The 20,500-nt window shown below is 43.5% G+C and overlaps 1 protein-coding gene and 1 long non-coding RNA gene across 8 annotated transcripts in view; one reads left to right on the top strand and one right to left on the bottom strand.

Moving 5' to 3' along the window:
• ADAMTS9 (ADAM metallopeptidase with thrombospondin type 1 motif 9) overlaps window positions 1-20,500 on the top strand; it is a 256,847-nt gene that overhangs the window by 199,741 nt on the left and 36,606 nt on the right. For all 3 annotated transcript variants that reach the window (XR_009555428.1, XM_060239461.1, XM_060239460.1), the window contains exon 30: window positions 16,291-16,464. Coding sequence is in view for 2 of the 3 variants with exons in the window: in XM_060239461.1 (XP_060095444.1) it covers window positions 16,291-16,464 (174 nt within the window). In the remaining variant the exon portion in view is untranslated. The remainder of the gene's footprint in view (window positions 1-16,290; window positions 16,465-20,500) is intronic.
• LOC132572441 (uncharacterized) overlaps window positions 1-20,500 on the bottom strand; it is a 36,512-nt gene that overhangs the window by 14,861 nt on the left and 1,151 nt on the right. For 4 of the 5 annotated variants that reach the window (XR_009555429.1, XR_009555431.1, XR_009555432.1 and 1 more), the window contains exon 2: window positions 16,274-16,433. This is a non-coding gene — a long non-coding RNA (uncharacterized LOC132572441). Of the gene's footprint in view, window positions 1-16,018; window positions 16,155-16,273; window positions 16,434-20,500 lie in introns of those variants that run through there. The other variant, XR_009555433.1, reaches the window with a different exon arrangement.

Below are 20,500 nucleotides of genomic sequence, written 5' to 3'. Positions count from 1 at the left end.
CAATAACTACCATCTCTACAGCAAACAGGGATTAGGTAATAGGGCTGGTGAGGACTTCCACTTGAGGGTCTGGAGAACTATTGCCATGCAAAGCAGATAGAGTACTGAGCTAGATGGATCAGCGATGTGGTTTGGAATAAAGTTGCTATGCAAGGGTGGAATTCTAGCAGGAGCTCCTTTGCATATTAGGCCGCATCCCCAATATAGCCAATCCTACAAGAGCTTACAAAAATCTGGTGGGTGTGGCCTAATATGCAAAGGAGCTCCTGCTAGAATTCCATCCCTGTTGCTATGTATGTACATCTATGTATAACTGTTTGTGTTTCTTTTCCAATTTATTGGTGGAAAACTAAAATATAAGTCTTCTGGCACTTTTAAGTATGGCTAACCACCCTGGAAAGCTTATACTTCAGTAAATCTCCTTTTCTGGTTTTGAAGCAATAGGCTAACATGGCTATCCTGATGAGTGTTTATTTGTGCATTTCAGAGAAGTCTGGTGTCCATATGGCTAGGGCCTCTGGTCATGTTCATCATATAAGACTGTGTCAAGTCTTCTTTGCATAACCATTTCTAGTCTGACTGCTCTAAACAGCCATCTGACAGAGGTGTGTCAGTTAAAAAGTAAATGGAGCTAATTCTGGCTGCAGTATTCCTTCATTGTGGCACATGAATATTTATTATTTAACCATGGCAGTAACTTGGAATGAACATCTGTGGGTTTTTATTTCTCTCAATAACTCCCCTAAGTATATTTATTTTACATTCTACCCTTATGTCAAAACTAGATTATCAGATACTATTTTTGCTGGAATGAAAAACTAGGGTTTTTCCCACATGTGCTATCAAGAAAAGGGACTATATTAAACTTTTATACAAGATACAGTTGTGTACAGTATTTTTTTTAAACTTTTGTGTACTTTTCTTAGAGGGATCATCTTACATTCAAGGCCATTTTCCTTTTGAGTAAATATGTTATTGAAAAGCAGGGGAAGTAAGTCTCTGAGGGTACATGTGCCTGAGGGCTTGAAGAGGGGTTATGAGAAATTGTTTTGTGAAGTAAAAAGATGTGTATGCTGTGGTCAATCTAGCCTTATAATCCCCTCCAGTCTCTCATTTTTTTCCAAACCTGGGCCATCCCAGTTATTATTTGAAAGTTAGGGCCTTTCCAGCTAATATAGTACTCTCCTTTTATAACTGGAATTTAGTGAGAAGAGATCAAGACCTGTGGTTGCTAGGCAACAGCCTAGGCTGCAGTCAGGTGTTCTACGCATAAGCAACATGGACTGAGCAGAATAGCTGGGCTTGCTAATCACCTGCTGATGGAAGAGGGAGGCTGCAGTGGGGAGTGGGTTACACAGAGGAAGAGTACAGGTGAAGACCTGGCTAAGGCAGAGGGGATAAGGAAGGTACATAGAAAAGACGGTTATTTGAACACTGACTCAGCTAAGCCAGGAATGTCAGTTGGTGGCTTTTGGTCAGCTGCCAGCACTTAATAGGATTTTTTTAGCTCTTGTGAGTCAAGTTCTTGGCTGCCCCATTGACTTTGGGCTACAGGAATGAAGGACAGCATGAAAGCAAAAGTGCCTTGAGCTCAGCTTCGATAAGAATGGAAGAGCCTTGGTTTCCTCTTCCAAGCTTGCTGTAGCTGGTCAGTGCAGAAAGCAAGGGATTTCGTTTGGAAGGAATACTGTGTATGGTTCTGGTTGCTGCACCTCTGGGAAAAGTGCAGAAGAGGGCAACCAAAATGATTAAGGGGCTTGAGCATCATTCATATGAGGAGGGGCCAAAGAGGTTGCGACTTGACAGGTTAGAACGCAAGAGGTAAGGAGAGACATGATAGTTGGTTATAAAATTATGCACAGGGTGAAGAAAGTGGATAGAGGGAACTTTTTCTCCTTTTCCCATAATACTAGAATTTGAGGACACCCTGTGAAGTTAATGAACAGCAGGTTCCAAAGAGACAAAAGGAAATACTTCTTTACTTAACAAGTAATTAAATTTTTGAATTCATTGCTACTTGATGTAGTGATGCCTACAAGCACAGATGGCTTTAAAAGGAGGTTAGACTGATTTGTGGAGGATAGTCATGGCTGCTGTTCATGGTAACTAAAGGGAAGCTCCATCTATAGAGGCAGCAAATCTATGAATGCCAACGTTAAGATGCAGCATCAGGGGAAGGCTTTAGCCTCTATGCTTTGTTCATTGGCTCTCCAGGGCAACTGACTGGCCTTTGTGTGAAGGCTAGGCTTCCCAATCCCCAGGTCCCAGTGGGGGATTCCCTTTTGACAGGCTTCTCCCCGCCCCCAGCCAGCTGGTCGGCGGGGGAAGCCCCGCCACCACAGTCATCCTGTAGTTTTAGAGCTCCTGCAGGTTTAGAAACCTGCAAACAGTTTTTAAAATGTGTGCCCTCAAGGCTGAGCAGGAAGCAGGAAACAGGAAGGGCTTCATGGGAAAGGATCAGTAACAGTTTTCTCAGAGAACAGCCCCTCCCTTTCTTTTGCTTTCGTTTTCAGAGCAAGTAAAGTTCTGCAGGAACAAGACCCAGTAAGTATTTGTGCGTGTGAGAGAGGGAGGGGGCAGGGGATTCCCTTGTTTGGAGGCCCTCCCTCCGCTTTAGAAAGTGTGAGGGGAGAGGGAAATGTCTACTGGGCACTCTATTATTCCCTAAGGAGAACGATTCCCATAGGGAATAATGGGGAATTGATCCACGGGGGCTCTGGGGGGGCTATTTTTTGAGGTAGAGGCACCAAATTTTTAGTATAGCATCTAGTGCCTCTCCCCAAAATACTCCCCAAGTTTCAAAACGATTGGACTAGGGGGTCCAATTCTATGAGCCCCAAAATATGGTGCCCCTATCCTTCATTATTTCCTATGGAAGAAAGGGATTTGAAAAGGTGTGCTGCCCCTTTAAATGTGATGGCCAGAACTCCCTTGGAGTTCAATTATGCTTGTCACACCCTTATTCCTGGCTCCACCCCCAAAGTCTCCTGGCTCCGCCCCCAATGTCCCCAGATATTTCTTGAATTGGACTTGGTAACCCTAGTGAAGGCCCCATGCTTGCCCAAACGGCAACTGGTCTGATCAGCAGAGCTCTTCTTATATTCAATTACAACATTGACCTATACAAGACACAGATCCTGATAATGCTGTTGAAGTCAGGGAAGGTCCATCTGTGGTAAAGAGAGCCAGCCTCAAATCTGGAAGTCTTATTAAAGACACGAAGCTTACAAGATAAATGTGGGCTGCTCCCTCAGTGTAATCTACCTCACAGGTGTGGGGATAGAACAAGAGATGGTAAACCATGTGTTGCCCTACTGTTTGAAGCAAAGGCAGGATAAATATATGATTGATAAGACCATACTGGCACCACAGTAGTCTGGCTTTTGAAGTGAACCAGATCAGTTACCAACAATATATATTTAAAATGTGTTGAGTTCAGCTGTACTTGATAATAGTATTATTCCTTTCTGAGATTGAAATAGCACTCAACACTGTTTGTTTTTATTTATTCTGTATTTTTATATTTTTTATGATGGAGGTTTATATCAATACTGGTTTTTATATGAATTTCATGGAATGTAAGCTGCTCTGAGCCTGCTTCAGCGGGAAGGGCGGGATATAAGCCAAATAAATAAATAAATACATAAAACATTACATTTCTCCCTCATTTCTCAGTTATAGATTGGAAGTTCAGCTACATTCCTATATTATAGGCAGATTACAGAGTTCGGTTTTTAAAGCCTGAGATCTATTTCTTAACTATTAAGAGACGGTACCATTCTTGGTCAGAGTCTTTACTGAAGAATTGTGCCTCTTTATCTTCTGAAAACAATTTTCATAGCTAATAAAATCATACTGGTTAATGTGTAACAGTCTGTCAGATCCCTGATCATATATAAAAACAGACATTTTAAAATTTCTAAGAATTATCTCACATGATTGGGTCCAATTTGGAAAAAAAAAATCCCAGCTAATAAGGATACAATGTGATTTATAGCTTAGGATAATGATGATGATGATGATCTGTTTATTTATATTCCGCCCGTTCCCCATTGGGGCTCAGGGCGGAGTACAACATGAATAGTAAAATCATAATAAAATCAACATAACAATAAAACAGCATTACAGTAAAACTGATTTCAATATACCGTCCAACAGAATAGTTCAGCAGGACCAGATGGCATAACAATACGATGCAGCAAAACAGCACAGTAGGATAGTACAGAAGAAGAAGACATTGGATTTATATTCCGCCTTCCACTCAAGAGTCTCAGAGCGGCTCACAATCTCCTTTATCTCCCTCCCTCACAACAGACACCCTGTGAGGTGGGTGGGGATGAGAGGACTCACAGCAGGGGAGGCCAACTGATCTAATGAATAGATGCCCGCTGCCTCACCCAAAAATCTGGCGGAATAGCTCCATTTTGCAGGCCCTACAAAAGGCTAGCAAGCCAGGTAGGGCCCGGATCTCCATAGGGAGCTGATTCCATCCCGCTAATGCCTCGGACAGATGTTCAGGGGCAGAAGATGGATTGCCATCCATCAACTGATAGAGCTGGGTGTCATCAGCATACTGGTGACAACCCAGTCTAAAAACCTCAGGCAATCTGGGCAAGGGGGCGCATATAAATGTTGAATAATATGGGCGAGAGAATAGCTCCCTGAGGCACTCCACATATAAGTTGGTGTCCCAGGGAGGTCTGCTTGCCCAACATCACCCTTTGTCCCTGTTCCTGGAGGAAGGAGGAAAACCATTGCAAGGCTCCCCCCATATTCCAGCAATGGCAAGGCGGTGGGTCAGTGGATCATAGTCGACCGTGTCAAACGCTGCTGACAGGTCGAGAAGAATCAGCGCCGATCCACCTTGGTCCAGATGTCTTCTTAGGTTGTCTGTGAGGGCGACTAGTACCATCTCCGTCCCATGGCTCAGGCGGAAACCGGATTGGAATGGGTCCAGAGCGGATGTTTCATCCAGGAAAATCTGTAGCTACTCTACCTCCACTTTCTCAACTACCTTTCTCAGGAATGATAGATTCTAAACTGGGCGGTAGTTAGCTAGAACCATAGGGTCCAGCGATGGTTTCTTCAAAAGCGGCCGAATTACCGCCTCCTTTAATTTTTCTGGGAATGTCCCGCTTTTCAGGAACAGGTTAACGATATCACCCAGAGAAGCCCTGATATCATCCTGGCAGGCCTTCACAAGCCAGGATGGACGGGGGTCCAGGGGGCAGGTAGTAGGCTTCACTGCAGCCAGGATCCTGTCTACATCTTCCAATGTGAGTCGACTGAAGTGGTCCAATATTGGACCATTTGACGGCGAAGGGGCTTCCAGTTTGCATACTGTATCAACTGTGGCTGGGAGGTCCTGGTGGAGAGTCAAGATTTTATCAGTGAAATATGTCGCAAAGGCCTCAGAACCAATATCCAATTCCCTATCTTTTTGATCACTTGATGGCAAAGTTGTTGTCATGATCCTGGGCCTAGTGAGGCCTGCAGGCCCTAGGGAAGCCTGCTTAGGAGTTACTGGGAAAAGCCTACATCTCCCAGAATCCCCTCTGTCCCTCTGAGTGGGTAGCAAGGGGTTTGGAGGGAAACAGGCTCAGAGAGGGGTGGGGCCTGGGAAGAAAATATAAAGACCAAGCCCAGAAAGTGAGTGTCCTTTCCCTGGAAGGCTGAGCTGGAAGTAGGCTGTGCCTGAAGAGCTTGAAAAGGGGAAAGCTCCCTCATCCAAGGGAAGGGGTGAGTGCTGGTTAGTAGTTTAAGGACTGTAAGTTAAGACGTGTTAGGACTTCTGTTTATTTTCCCTTCACCCTTTTACTGTTTTCTGCACCTTGTTGTTGATATTGCACTGACTTTAAAATAAACCTTTTTGTTGTTGTTCACTCTGCCTGGTCTAGGGTTGCCAAGTCCAATTTAAGAAATATCTGGGGACTGTGGGGGTGGAGCCAGGAGACTTTGGGGGTGGAGCCAGGAGACATTGGGGTGGAGCCAAGATCAAGGCTATGACAAGCATAATTGAATTCCAAGGGAGTTCTGGCCATCACATTTGAAGGCAGAGAAAGGTGGCAAAAGGAACTGAAGAGAGATTAGAAAGAGCCTACCCTGCTATAACTACCAAAGGATTAGCAACGACAAACAGATTGACCAACCAAGGGACTATTTGAAATATGAAGGCCCAGAATAATAAAATCAGAAGAGGCAGTCCTGCCCATCAAAGAAAACCAGGCCTTCCTATTTCATCTTGTGTCATTTTATAGGGTAATAGTTTCATTGTGATGGAAGCTTTTCAACCATCAGATAAACGGCACTTCATTCTGGCCAAGTATGGCCAGTTGAGGTCTTCATGCATCTAATGGATCTAGTACACGAAAACATCTACCATAATAAATCTGTTCCTCTTTAAAGTGCTACAGGATTCTTTCTTGATACATCTACAGTTGAGAACTTTGCGGCAACTGCTAAAATTCCTGCCTGTCGAGGTCGGTACAGGACAGAACGGCTGGCTACAGGAGTCAGCAAGGGCTCCGAAATCTTGTACAGAGTTTTGTGTCATTTTTCTTAATTCTAATAAACAGTTTGCGTTTCGTCTTTTGATTCTAGACCAGCAAGGTTCACACAACTTTTGCCTGTTCCGGGGAAGAGCCATGGCTGCCCTGCCCTCTAAGCCTGTCCTCACTCAGGAATCTCCTTCTCACTACCAAGCAGGGACCCACCTGGTCCCGATGCTTTTGTTTCACGGCGCTGCTGCCGCGACCGCACTTTTGTCTTCACTTTCGGCATGTTGATGCACCGAAACACGCTCGCCGCACAACTAGGGATACACGAGGAAGAAGCAGCAGTCGTCGTAAAACCCCTCGCTGGCGAGGGATGCCGGGACAAGTAGTTTCCCTGCTCATATACCAAATGCAGTGAAAGCGTTTTACGACTACAACTCCCATAAAGCACTTCACTCAAAAAACTGCTGTCATTCGTAATTCTAACTGTTGCGCAGGAGGAAATAGTCACACAAGCAGGACTTACTGAATTTCCTTCTCGCATGCGCACTCTCAAACAGGAACTGGAGCTAAGTTCTAGTAATAACGCAGTATCTTTTATTGAGACCAACTAAAGCTGCCAGAACTGGTGCCCGCCGTTTCCCCCCTCCCCCCGCTTCCATTTTTTTGGGGAGCAGGAGGTGGAAATTCTGGCATCCCCCGCCAGAGCGGGAGGGTTGGGAAGCCTAGCCTGGTCCTCACGCCTATTATTTGGCCTAAGCTACAAGAGGCCTGAAGGGCTTGGGAGGGAACTCTGGGCCTTCTCAAGGGGAACCCTTATCCCAGAGTGGTGGCAGCAATTGGTAATCCCCCCTGAGGCGTGACAGTTGTTAAGGACCAAATCAGTCTAAACAATTGAGCTGGGCGTGACTTTGCAGACTCTATGAAGGCCGCATAGAAATTTTTCTTAGTGGATTTCACAGCAATCTCATAGACTTTCATAAGAGGTTCTGGACATCACGAGCACGTCGCCACACTCGCTCTAACCGTCTAAGCTGTCGTTTCATCCTTAGCAGGCCAAGGAGCACCAGGGCGCTGCCTTGGCATGACAGTGAAGAGGGCGCCAGGGGGCGATGTCAACAATGGCAGTGGAGAGCCAGGAATACCAGTCCTCCACAAGCTCATCTAATGACCCACTGGGGGGCATCGGATCCTGCAAGGCCTCCTAGAAGCGCTCTGGATCCATTTGGCTCTGCAAGCGAGCATAAATCTGCTCTCCGCCTAAACGGGGGTGGAGTTGCAGGTCCAGCCAGACTTTCAAGGCATAGTGGTCTGACCATGGAACAGCATCTGCTGCTACCAGATCCACCAGGATCCCTGCCTCAAAGATCAGATCCAACATGTGTCCAGCCTGGTGTGTGATGGTCAATACAATTTGGCTGAGTCCCAGTGCCTCCATTGGCGACACCAGGTCCTGAGCCTGCATGGATGCCGCGTCATCAACATGGACATTGAAATCCCCCAGAACTAAAAGTCTGGGAAGTCCAATGCCCAGGTGATGCGCTAGGCGGTTGGTACACCACCCAGATCACCACACTCTCCTCAGCTTCCCACACCAGACCAGTACACTCTATGCCAGCGATGTTTGGGTAAGGGAGCGCCCTGAAAGAAAAAGGGTCTCGGATGAGCACAGCAACTCCGCCCCCCCCCCGCCCACTTGTCTGAGACTGGTGGAAGACAGCAAACCCGGGCGGGGTAAGCTGGTTCAAGGTGACAGTTTCTCCCTCCCATACCCAAGTTTCCGTCACACGTGCCAGGTCCACTTGCTGTTCCACGATGAAATCTTGCAGCATAGTGGTCTTATTATTAATGGACCTGGCATTAATAAACACCAGTGAAGGAGATGGGTAATTCATCTTAGCCCCACAATCAACATACCTCGGGATGGGACATAGGTTGGAGGGAGTCTGAGCATTTCCATATCTCTGGCTCCCTTCTTGTCTTCGTAGCCTATGCCCACCGTCATACCTTCCCTGCCCAATTATGACCAGGATCCCCGACCCTAACATGGCCTCCCCCATGCAGTACTTTTGTGCCCAAAAAGGCCATGCTAACATCTGCTGGCAAAGTCCATAGTAGGTCTCTCATATACTAATCTGCACTAAAGCTAAGATTCTGACTCCTGCACCTGTATTTCTAATAATTTCCTATATTTATACTTATTCCTAATGTCTGCCTCTAACTTGTCCTACTTCTAGCCTAATCTAAAGAAAGAAAAAAATAAATAAGAAATAAAAATAGAACTCTAATTTGGTCCCTACTACCAATTAATTAATAGTCAACTTGGATGCTCAGATCTCTCCCCCCCGCAACCCCCCCCCTATTCTGCCCTTCCAATTAAGTTCTTGATCTGTATGACTTCACAATTAAAGACTACAACAGCATTCCTGTGGCCAGTTGCCTATGCTTAGACCCATTGACACCAGTGGGACTTAGAATGCATAACTAAGGGCATGCAGTTGGATATACATGAGCAGAAAACAAACACCCAATGGTCCTTCAAAACAATGGTCCTTCAAAACAATGGTCCTTCAAAAATTTAAAGGAACCAGGGCTTTTTTTGAGCAGGAATGCACAGAAACTCAGTTACAGCTGGTTTGGCGTCAGGGGTGTGGTCTAATATGCAAATGAGTTCCTGCTGGGCTTTTTCTAGAAAAAAAAAGCCCTGTGTGAAAAAATGGTGATGTCAAGGGGTATGGCCTAATATGTATATGAGTTCCTGCTGGGCTTTTCTACCAAAAAAAGCCCTGAAGGAACTGAAGATACAGACAAACTGCTGATCAGGTAGACTTTGCCTCTAAGGATAGCCCTACCACCCTTAGAAAATAATGGAACTCCTGTTTCCTATGGGCAGTAAAGAGGCAAGACCTACTTGTTATTTCCTATGGGTGGTAGACCTACTTCACGGTAGGGCTGCCAAGCCCCCGGTCCGGACGAGGAATCTCCAACCCAGGAGGTTCTCAACCCGCCGGCCCACATTGGGCCAGTGGGGGGAACCTCCCCCTGCGTCGCTGACGCAATGACATCACCCGGAAGTGATGTCATCAAAATGGTGGCATCCGTGCGGGGCCGCTCTGGACATTTCCAGGAAAACTATGGCTTTCCTGGACGCTCTAGCCATTTGGAAGATGAAACTATGGTTCAATAGGTACTGTAGAGTTTTAACCTCCCAAATGGCTAGAGCATCCACATGGGTGCCACAATTTTGATGATGTCACTTCCAGGTGACGTCATTTCATCATGCATGCATCACGCATGCAAATGTCCCTCGCCGGGGGATGAAGAGGACTTGGCAACCCTACTTCAAGGCAAGGCCTACCCAATCAGCTGTTAGTCAGTGTGTCCAGTCATAAGATGTCATTTTTTCTATGAGGGTAGATCTGGCCTCTGACTTTCTTCACATAGAAAACAATAGCCCTTTAAATGGAGGAACAAACTCCCTGCTTGGTGAAATCAGCTTCCTCTGACTCCCTCCTTGCTCCTGGTCTCTAGGGAGCAAAGGGCTTTTTTAGGGGTGAGGTTGGGGGGTGGGGTTGGCAATTGCCAAAATCTCCCTGAATTTTTGTGACCTGAAAGGAAAAATTCTGAGGCAGTAAGGAGAGTCCAAAAAAAAAAAAATTGAAATAATGTCCTCCCCAAATGCATATCTGAAATTAATCTGATTTTTTTAAATGTGTGAACCTGTGTGCAACGCTATAACCAATCTTTGCTACTAATCATAAGAAAGCCTTGCTGGATCAAAACAGTGATCCATCTAGTTCACCCTTCTGTCTCACATAGTGCCAAGCAGTTAGTCCATGAACAGGCTACTGTGAGAGCTTTTCCACAAATTGCTGTCAATTTGTGGAAAACAGGCATGTCCATCATTATAATATAGTGAATGATACCCATTTAAGCCATGTCGAAATCTGACCCATGAAGTGGTAATGATGCTGTTGTGAAAATGACTTTTAAAAAAATACCAAATAACATATCATACAACACCCACTGAAAACATTTTAAAATCAGCCACCATTAGTCCAACAACACTTCCATATATAGTCCATTTAGAAAGTCATATAATTTATTATGGCACAAAGCAATGGCATGTTTTGTCTAGCTTTTTTGTAGGAAAGCCAGAGCAACATGAAGAATTGCCTCATTAGAATGTTTGTGTTAGACCCATTGTTGGAGAAGTATTTTTATTTTAAAAAGGTAAAGGTAGTCCCCTGTGCAAGCACCAGTAGTTTTTTACTCTGGGGTGACGTTGCTTTCACAACGTTTTCACAGCGTGGTTTGCCATTGCCTTCCCCAGTCATCTACACTTTCCCCCCAGCAAGCTGGGTACTCATTTTACCGACCTCGGAAGGATGGAAGGCTGAGTCAACCGGGAGCCAGCTACCTGAACCAGCTTCTGTTGGGATCAAACTCAGGTCGTGAGCAGAGGGCTCTGACTGCAGTACTGCAGCTTTACCCTCTGTTTATTAACTGCTGCAAAATATTTTCTGAAGCCAGTTCAGAAGTGACCAGTTATAAGGAATTTAAGAGCACACTAGTTTATGAGAGCTTCTTGTAAGTCAAGGCACAAGATCCATGGGCATAGCTAAGCGGGCAGGAGGAGGAACAAAGACGCTGTGTCTGCAGATTACAAGAAGAGGAAAAGAAGTAGGGACATGATGCACTATAAGGAACCTGGGGGCTAGATAGATGGGAAGGAAAAGCCTGCAAATGTAATGGCTCATCGCTTATGCAGTATTATCAAAGGTGGAGAGGGATGAAAAGACAAACATCATGAAAGTGAATAAGGCATTACTTAAAATGATGGTTCTGCAGCCCTATTCAGCAACTAGTTTTATGGAAAGGTCCAAAGAGGAATAGTTAGGTGGTAGCTGGTCCTCCTTGCTGCTCCCACCACAAACTCACTTTGCCTCAAAACTGAGCACCAGATAATCTAACCTTGATTTGGCACTGAAGCCACCATTTGCTCATTCTTACTCTGTAGTCAGGTTGCCAGTGCTGTGTTTATAGCCCACCATTCTTTATCTGCTGAATGAATCTCTCTTGTGGCTTTATCCATAGCAGCCTACTTTTTCCTGTACAGACTGAACTCAGTTATAGCCTCTAATGTTTCCATTCCTTTATAGACTCTTATAACATCAGAAGCTGATTCTCTGAGGGCTCTTGAATTTGTTTGGAAATAAATTGGAATGTTTACCTGCTTTCAAATTATATGTAATTGAGAATTACACAGTGACATGACTGATGTTCCATTATCTGTTCTACGGTATAATGAACCAATCTTACTCCCAGTCCTCCGTTAAATCCTGTTGCTTAATTAAAAGAAAATATTTCGGGGGGACAGGGACATAAAATGAGTCAGTAGCGCACCTCCACAAAATGTAAGAGGAACCTCATTCAAAGTTGCCTCAATTAATGTTCAGAGACTACTGACATCTTTGGAGAGGTGCAGAATAATGTGGACCTATAAAATGTGCTGCCTCACCTATGTAATGCCAGCAGTCATCATCTGCATCAAAATTTCTTGTCACCATTTTTTTCAAACCTGATTTTCAACTAACTACCTTTCTCAGAATAAAACATTTTCCATATGTTTTTAACCAGTTACACTGGGAGTAGTATGCAGGGTTGCCAATAGGTGGGGCCTGGAATAGGCTTGCCAGTCCCCAAGTCCAGGTGGGGAATCCCCTGGTTTTGCAGGCTCCTCCCTATGAGCAGTCAGTAGGCCAGCAGGGGGAAGCTCCCCCCCAAAAAAAGCCTCCGTGTGCCTTTAAATCTTGGCAGGGTTAAGAGATGCTTGCAATTCTTTGTGTTTCCAAATGTGTGTGTGCCTTTAAATCAGCCGAGAAGAGTTGCAAGGGGCGGGGGGAGAGCAGGCAGAGCCATGTAGCTGTGAATTAGCCAGTGAGAAAAGCAGAGGAACCAGCACAGTCCTTCTGTTTGTTTTGGATTTGCGTCAGAAGTCATTCTGCAGTAAAATGGATAGTAAAGAATTAACTAGAACCTGATTATGGGAGGGAGGAAAACTCTGCCCACTTTGCAATCTGTGTTTGAAGAAGGTGGCTGAAATTCAGCAGATTGTTACATTCAGCAGCGTCCAGAGAGTAAATTATCCCAGTGAGATCACACAAAACGGTGGCCTTGCAAACTGTGTTTATTTTGGCTGCTTTTTGAGTGTGTGTGTCCCTTTAAAAAACCATGCTTGGAACTGCTTCCAAAGCCTGACAACAGGACTTGTGGGGTGTGACAAATTTCACTTTCATTTAATGGAAGCATAGCTGCCAGGGTAGGCAGAAAAGATGATGAGGAAATGAAGACTGTATTCAGAGGAACTGCACTGCTGTATATTTATTTATCTAGGGAATGGGAAAGTCTCCTGACTCCACCCCAACATCTCCTGGCAACAGAAATTAGTTAACCTGAAGAAAAAGGAGGGTGGATTCTGGTCATTATATCCTTCTGATTCCCCCACACCCAGCTCTTCCCAGGCTTCACCACCAAATCTCCAGGTATTCCCCAACCCCGAGTTGGCACCTCTGATCATTCCCGCTAGGGTTCTCAGCCCCTAGTTTCCAGCAGGTGATCTGCCCTTTTTGAGGGCTTCTCCTTGCTGCAGACCAGCTGGTGGCTGGAGGAAAACCTCTCCTCCCAAAAAGGGATGTTGTAACATGATGACATCACCCAGAAGTGACGCCATTGCATCAGGGATGTCATGCAGGGGATGCTCTGGTTTTTGGTCAAACTCTATGATTTAAACCCAATTTAACCATAGAGTTTGCAAGAAAAAAAGCAGACCATCCTCCCCACGACATCCCTCTGCCCACTGATAGTCTGTAACCAGCCCAAGGTCACCCTGCACATTTCCATGGTCAAGTGGGTATTTGAACCTGGTTTTTTCCAGAACCTAGTGTAAAATTCAAATCACTACATACATTGGCTGTCAGCCACACATTTGAATCCTTTTTGCCGGAAAAAGCCTTGGATGTGTCCATGATGTGCTCTAACATCTGTACTGTCTTCCTAGCAGTACTAATAGGGATATTTTCTTTGATTTCACTTAGCTTCAGCTACAGTGTATCACTGTATATTATCACAGCAGATGTAAAACACTTGTAAATCACAAACAAGGGCTGAAATCCTTTTCAAAATACCCTGCACTTTAGTGTTTAGTGTACATCCTTTGGTCTTTGAATCTACTGCTCCATTATCCCATGACAATAAACAAGTGTTATTAATCACAAGGAAAAGCACCACACCATATGGGAAGCATTTGCATCACCCTGCACAGAATCTAGCTGCATTGTGCTTCACTCTTCCAAGTTACACAAAACTGGCCTTTCATAAATATTTATAACCTGAGGAATGTCCCTAGTCAGCTGTTCTTGGAGTCTGTTCAGTTTATGGGGTGCACAGATAATAAAAGCTGCAGTGCAAGAGAAATCCTATTTTAACTTTTTTGAGTAAATTATCTTAAAAGAAAGAATGTAAGATAAAGAAATAAAAGTGTGATTGCAAGGAACTGATAATTGCCCTGACCTGGATAGCCCAGGCTAGCCCTGTCTCATCAGATATCAGAAGCTAAGCCCCGGCCAATATTTGGATGGGAGACCTGAAAGGAGTACCAAGGTTGTGATGCAGAGTCAGACAGTGGCAAACCATCTCTGAACATCTCTTGCCTTGAAAACCCTATGGGTTTGCCATCATTCAGCTATGACTTGACCTGCACTTTCCACCACCACCAATAATTTGCCCTGAAAACCAAAGAAAACTTGCTCTGACAAATCTGATGACATTATGGGATTTACCAACTTGTTGCTAATTACTTCAGCTGTCCAAAGAGCTGTCAAAATAACACTTGCAAATGGCAGAGTGCTATCCCCCGGTACCCATGTTTCCAGTGCACTATAAATTCAAGAACGTTTACAGCTATTACATTAATAGATTATAAATTGATGCCTAATAGCTCCCGCATTAACAAGGCCTATCAAACTATTACCTTGCTAAATGTCAGCTAAAATACATTGCGCCATCTTGACTTTTAAGCCTTTCCCCTGTAGAAGTAATTACTCTCTTCTATATGTGCTCAAGCTGCCTGTCGAGATGGGCTGATGAGCCATACATCATCTGTTGTCACACCAGGACAGCAATCCTATGCATTCTTACCTGGAAGTAAATGCTGTTGAACTGAGAAGACCTTGTTTATACATAACAATTGTATATATTTGGGCTGCATGTGCGCCTTCGGTATGTCATTGACAACTCTGCAGCCCATTACCCGTGAATAAATGACCTCGGTGGGACTTACATGCAAGAGTGTTCTGGACTGTGACCATTATCACTACCAATGTCTACTTAATTGTTTTAATGAGGCTGTTAAAACCAGGGTCTCTAGACAAATTATTGTTGGGGTTGGTTTGTTTTTAGTTTGGAAGAATGTTTAGCTTGGCTTCACCGAAATTAGCGTTAGGCAGAGTATGTTCATATCTTAATAAAATAATTCAGGAGTCAGTTAAATGAAAAAAAGGAAAGAAAGCAGACAGATCGCTAGCTAGATAACTGGCCACATACCGGTTGCTGTAGAGGGTGCAGAAAAGCCCTCCAGAATTCCTTGGAACCTCATCAGCTATTGGTTTACCTTTGGCGATCTTTGAGGAACAAGGCTTTGTTAGTCTGCAGGTGCACCAACATCTGTCCAGCCTTTTGTTGCTCCTGACCTTATCAAAATCAGAGACTTTCTTTCTCCCCTCCACACAGCAAGGATGACTAGCTGAAGCTGACTTTGGCATTCAGGAAGTTCATCACCTCATTAAAAACCTTGCACAAGTGACCGTGATTTGTCATTTACCTCAAAGCATGAAAATTTTGCTATTTTGAGAGGTTAAGCTGGCTGGTATTTATACATTTGAGGAGTTTTGTACAGATGCTGTACCTTGAGTAATTCTGCTATAATCCTATAGCTGGAAGCACTTTATGTATGCAGAATAATTTTTGAGTCCCACAGAACTTTTTTTTCTCCATCAAGTCACAGCTGAATCCCTGTGGGGTTTTCAAGGCAAGAGGCCTTCAGAGGTGGTTTGCCATTGTCTGTCTCACAACACTGGACTTCCTTGGAGTCTCTCATCCAATTACTAACCAGGGCCCACTCTCTGCTTAGCTTCTGAAATATGACAAGATCAGGCTAACCTGGGCTATCCAGAACAGGGCATCCAGCAGAGTATTTCCCATGGGGAAAAAGAGGGAATTCTGTGGCTCAAAAGCAAGTCCTGCCCTATCAAGAAGCAGATTGCAGTGGCTTTCTCAGCCAGTTTGTTTCAGGCACCATTACAAGTAGCTCATTGTTGGTTGCTTAATTTTCTTACAATAAGCATTAGAAATATAGTTGTGATTACGCTCAGTCCTGCACAGTGTTATGACTTAGGGTTATATAACTGATTTTGAGTGTGTTGTTGATGGAAAGGGGTGAGACCAATAAAATGACTCAAGTGGAGTAACTGGTAACCAAATATAAGCTTTTGGGTGCATCCCAGTTTTGTAGAGAGCTAAGTATACACCAGGTTAGCATTTTCTGACTCAGACATAAAAAGCCCTGCTCAGAACTGCTGGTAGGTAGCATTGCTGAATTTCCTGCAAAAAGAGGTGGGGACCGTTCTTAGAATTATTTCTCTAATCTGAAATCAGATGCTTTTCCTTATAATAGAGATATTTTTTACCCACCATAAAAAAATTAGATACTTGACACTTACTTTTTGTACTTTATCAGTGCTCCGTGTCCTGTGGGAGAGGCATTCAGCAGAGAAACGTCTACTGCCATCTTGGCAGTCACAAAACAAATAGGGAAAGCGAATGTGCCCAGCTCAGCAGACCAGCTTCGGAACAGGAATGCCAAATGACTGAATGTGCCATCTACAAATGGGAAACAGAAGATTGGCAAGAGGTATGTAGATAAGAGTGTGTGTGTGGCAGCACAACTTTAAAAATGCATTAGAGGAAACGTGTTCTTGATATTCTTTGCCATTGTATTACTTGTTCATGCAAGGGGAGTTATGAAGCATGCAGTGATGGACAGAATAGCTGGTTGGTTCAAAATCAAAATATGCTGTTGCCAAGTAGCCAGTAGTTAAGATTCAGCTCAACATTCATTTCCCGTATCTTTGACAAGCTGCTAAATGTTGGATGAGCAACTGTTCTGCAAATGTGGAGTCAGTTATAAATTGTTTCAATGGAGAAGTATTTGCACAGCCATTTTTCTTCCTCAGATCAGCTCAAATCTACTGAACACACATTCTAGTTAGGTCATATGAATTGGCCCTTAGCAGGGATTTTTTGAGCAGGAATGCAGTTCCAGCTGGTTTGCCAGCAGGAATGTGTGGCCTAATATGCAAATGAGTTCCTGCTCAGCTTCTTCTATAATCCATAACATTCTACAAAAAAAGCCCTGGCCCTTGGACATAACACTTTCGGAAATACGGGACATCCTAATGCATCATAAGCACAAGCACAATGTAAACAATGCTGAAGACAAACTCAGATTTATGTATTGTAGTATGTTTACCTGCTTATGAAGAACTGTGAATGATGATGATTTTTTTTGGGGGGGGGGGTGGAATTAATCTCAGAATCAACCTCCAGAATAATGCATTAGCCTGATGCATATTGTTCTGTTCTCTGAGAAGGTCAGTTGACATCTTGTATTACTGTTTGAAGACCTCGTGGACTTTCCTGAAGCATATTTGTTTTTTAGCCCACCTTCAAAGCAGGCTCAGGGCAGGTTACAACATGGTCATAAGCACTAGAATCATAACAATAAAACTCACATTTAAACTATATTAAAAACGGTAATAACGAATCTATAAAAACAGTGGTGTCCAGATTAATTTGATTGGGTTTCATGGGATCCATTAGATTAAAACTTCTCCAACTGGTTCTTAAGGGACAAAAAGTCTTCATAGTTAATACAGTTTTCAGAGATGGAACAAATTAATGGTGAGCAGCACAGTGGGACAGTATGCCAGTGTGACAAGAGGGGCCCAATATAGTTTGACGCATGCTACCTCAGCTAAGAGCCTGGAGGAGGAGCTTCATCTTACAGGCCCTGTAGAATTGCAAAAGATCCCACTGGGCCTTGATCTCCAGTGGGAGTTCATTCCACCAGGCTGGGACCAGGACCAAAAATGCCCTGACCCTGGTTGAGGCTAGATGGATGTCTTTTGGGCTGGGGACAACCAGAAGATAACTGATCTGACATGCACAAAGCTTGACCAGGCACTTATTGGGAGAGGTATGTTGGTCCCTTGCCACTCAAGGTCTTAAAGGTTGTTACCAATACTAGAAACAGACCCAGAACAGTATTCTTGCTTGACATTTATTTTTGACATGAGAAGTGTATAGCAGCTATCTGTGATAGAGAAAGCACACCCTTCTGAGTCAGTCCTAAAGTCTCATAGCACTTGAGCTACTGCATGGTCTTTTCAAACATAGAAAAACACTTCACAAGAACACATCCCCTTTTGGAAAGGGGGGAACCACAGAAGGTGTTCTCGGATAGCCTGAAGAGGAGAGGGTTAAAAGTTGGTGAGGATTAAGTAATGCCTGTCTGTATAAGAGGTTCTCTTGCATGTGGATTTGTGCTTTACTGCCAAGCACACTATGAGGGCACAGGAATTTGCAGGACACTTGTGACTGCTCTATAGGCCTGCCAAGCCCCCAGTCAAGGAATTTAAAAAAACACTCACTGGCATTATGAGCATGATGATGTCATATCCGGGGGAAATCATGTTTCTGGCAATTCCTAGGGCAAAACATCACCAGGGCTCTTTTTTAAAAAATAAAAAAGCCCAATACAAACTCATTTGCATATTAGGCCACACCCCCTGATGCCAAGACAGCTGGAACTGCATTCCCGTGCATTCCTGCTCAAAAAAATCCTCAATCATCACACTCATAATGCAGGGAGCCCCCCTCCCCCCACTGAAACTGTCCCATTGGATGCCAGGTTCAGCCTGGCAACCTTACTAAGCCTATATTAGCCCTGTTTAGTATTCTTTTCTGTGCAGATGAGTGTAGAATCTATAATTGAGAGAGAAGAGTCAAAATATCTTTAAATAAATAATACATTGTTGTGGTTTGCAATGATAGAATGTGCTGATAGAACTATGTCCAGTTCCCACTACAAAAGCCCTTTTTAAAGCCCTGATGTTTGTCTTCAGTTCCAATAGAATTAATCTCTCCTGTATTACTTATCACTCTGTACACTTTTACAGTGCTTATGATAAACGTAGGTTAAATAATAGTAGGGATGACAGAAGAGGAAATAGCATTGAATGCATTAACCACCAACAGGGTGTATATAATAACATCTCCTTCTGTGTTATCCCCGAACACCGTGGCTGCTTTTGTTCTCCGGGAGCCTTCTGTATTTTTGTGTGTACACATGATCAAGCCTGGCCGCAGTAAGAGCTGTGCTTTGAAAAACGCCTGAATTTGCAGCACATTTCCCAAGCATTAGATTCTGGACACTAAAATTGTTACAATAGAGTTATATTTGACGAACATGTAAATACCCCATAAGCAGTAAACATGATTGTTAGGAGGCAACTTGGGAATTATTGGACTGGTTATTGGCTTGGCTCTGTTGGCTTAATCCTGCATTGGGGCATTTCAGTTGGCAGGATAGCATACAAGATGGACTCATGGCCCGGGACAAGTGCCAGTTAGATCATTGGAATGGTTGTTCAGGGAAATGTTCAGCATTAAGTTCTTAAGGAAACACAAGGATACATCCAAAAACCTGTTAAAGTTGGTGTCCTGATCCACAAATCAAATAAAGGAGCTTATTTTTTTTTCTGAAGGCAAAATAAGGTTTTGTTTTGTGTGTGTTTTTACAGGCAGTGTTTGAACTGTGTATGAAGTGGGCAGCATAAGCCGTACTCTTAGCTACAAAAAAAATGATTACCACTTTTTCTTCATTGTAATACACATATTATTATGCACATACCTAAGTAGTGAGGGCAAATTTGTTGTAGCATAAAAGTTTATATAATTCATAAAAACTTGCATTCTGCAAGAACAATTGTATTTCATCCTTTTAAAAGATCCTTTGTCTATATAACAAATAAGGCCCATCCCTTGTCAAGATTCTATCATAACATATACAAACAAAAAAAATCAAATTTGTGATGTGCAAATATTGAAACTGACTACATTTAGTAAGTGGCATTTAATTTAATTTAATTTTTCGATTTATACCCCACTCTATCTCGCAAGCGGGCTCTGGGCAGCTTACAACATTAAAAAACTGTACAAAACGTCAAACAAACTACATCCAACTAAACTAAGGCAACAGGCTCCACCCCTAATGGATATGTATTCACTTGAAGGTGTGTAGAGGTCTTGTTCTTTGAAGGGGCTGTAAGAGTTTTCTCACTATGATCAAGGACCCTGTATGTTCATACCCAGATTTTGTCAAAGTTGCGAAGATAGGCATATACTTGCAAGAATTTAACTCTCCTTCAATCAAACCTGGGAATATTGGGGGCAGATTTTGCTGTGGGATTTGTCACCACAGTGCCACTCCCCTTCCTATATCCATTAGTTCTCATGGATAGGTTACACAAAAAGAAGATTGTATAATTATAAAATACAGTTAGAAAAGAGGAAAAACAAAGACTATTCCCCAAACCACTGTTGTTAAATAATTTTGTTTGCATTCCTTTTTTTAAAAAGGGGGGAAAAACATGTTTCTAAAGCCTGCAAAATATGGTTCTGGTTAGAAAAAATAGTGTAAAATAATGAGACATCCAACAGTTCTCAGCCTTGTGATTTCACAAGGTCTGGCATGATTAATATTGACCTCTAGAGTCAAGGTTTCACAGCAGATTAGTCAACATCAGCTAATTTAGGAAAGGAGGCTGTGGGAAGAAAGAAACACTCCTGTTTGTGCTCCCAATCTGTTGTCTGTCCATTTTGTGTTT

Source organism: Heteronotia binoei, chromosome 5 (assembly GCF_032191835.1).
Source record: "Heteronotia binoei isolate CCM8104 ecotype False Entrance Well chromosome 5, APGP_CSIRO_Hbin_v1, whole genome shotgun sequence".
Taxonomy (NCBI): Eukaryota; Metazoa; Chordata; class Lepidosauria; order Squamata; family Gekkonidae; genus Heteronotia; species Heteronotia binoei.
This window is presented reverse-complemented; position numbering and strand designations above follow the sequence as displayed.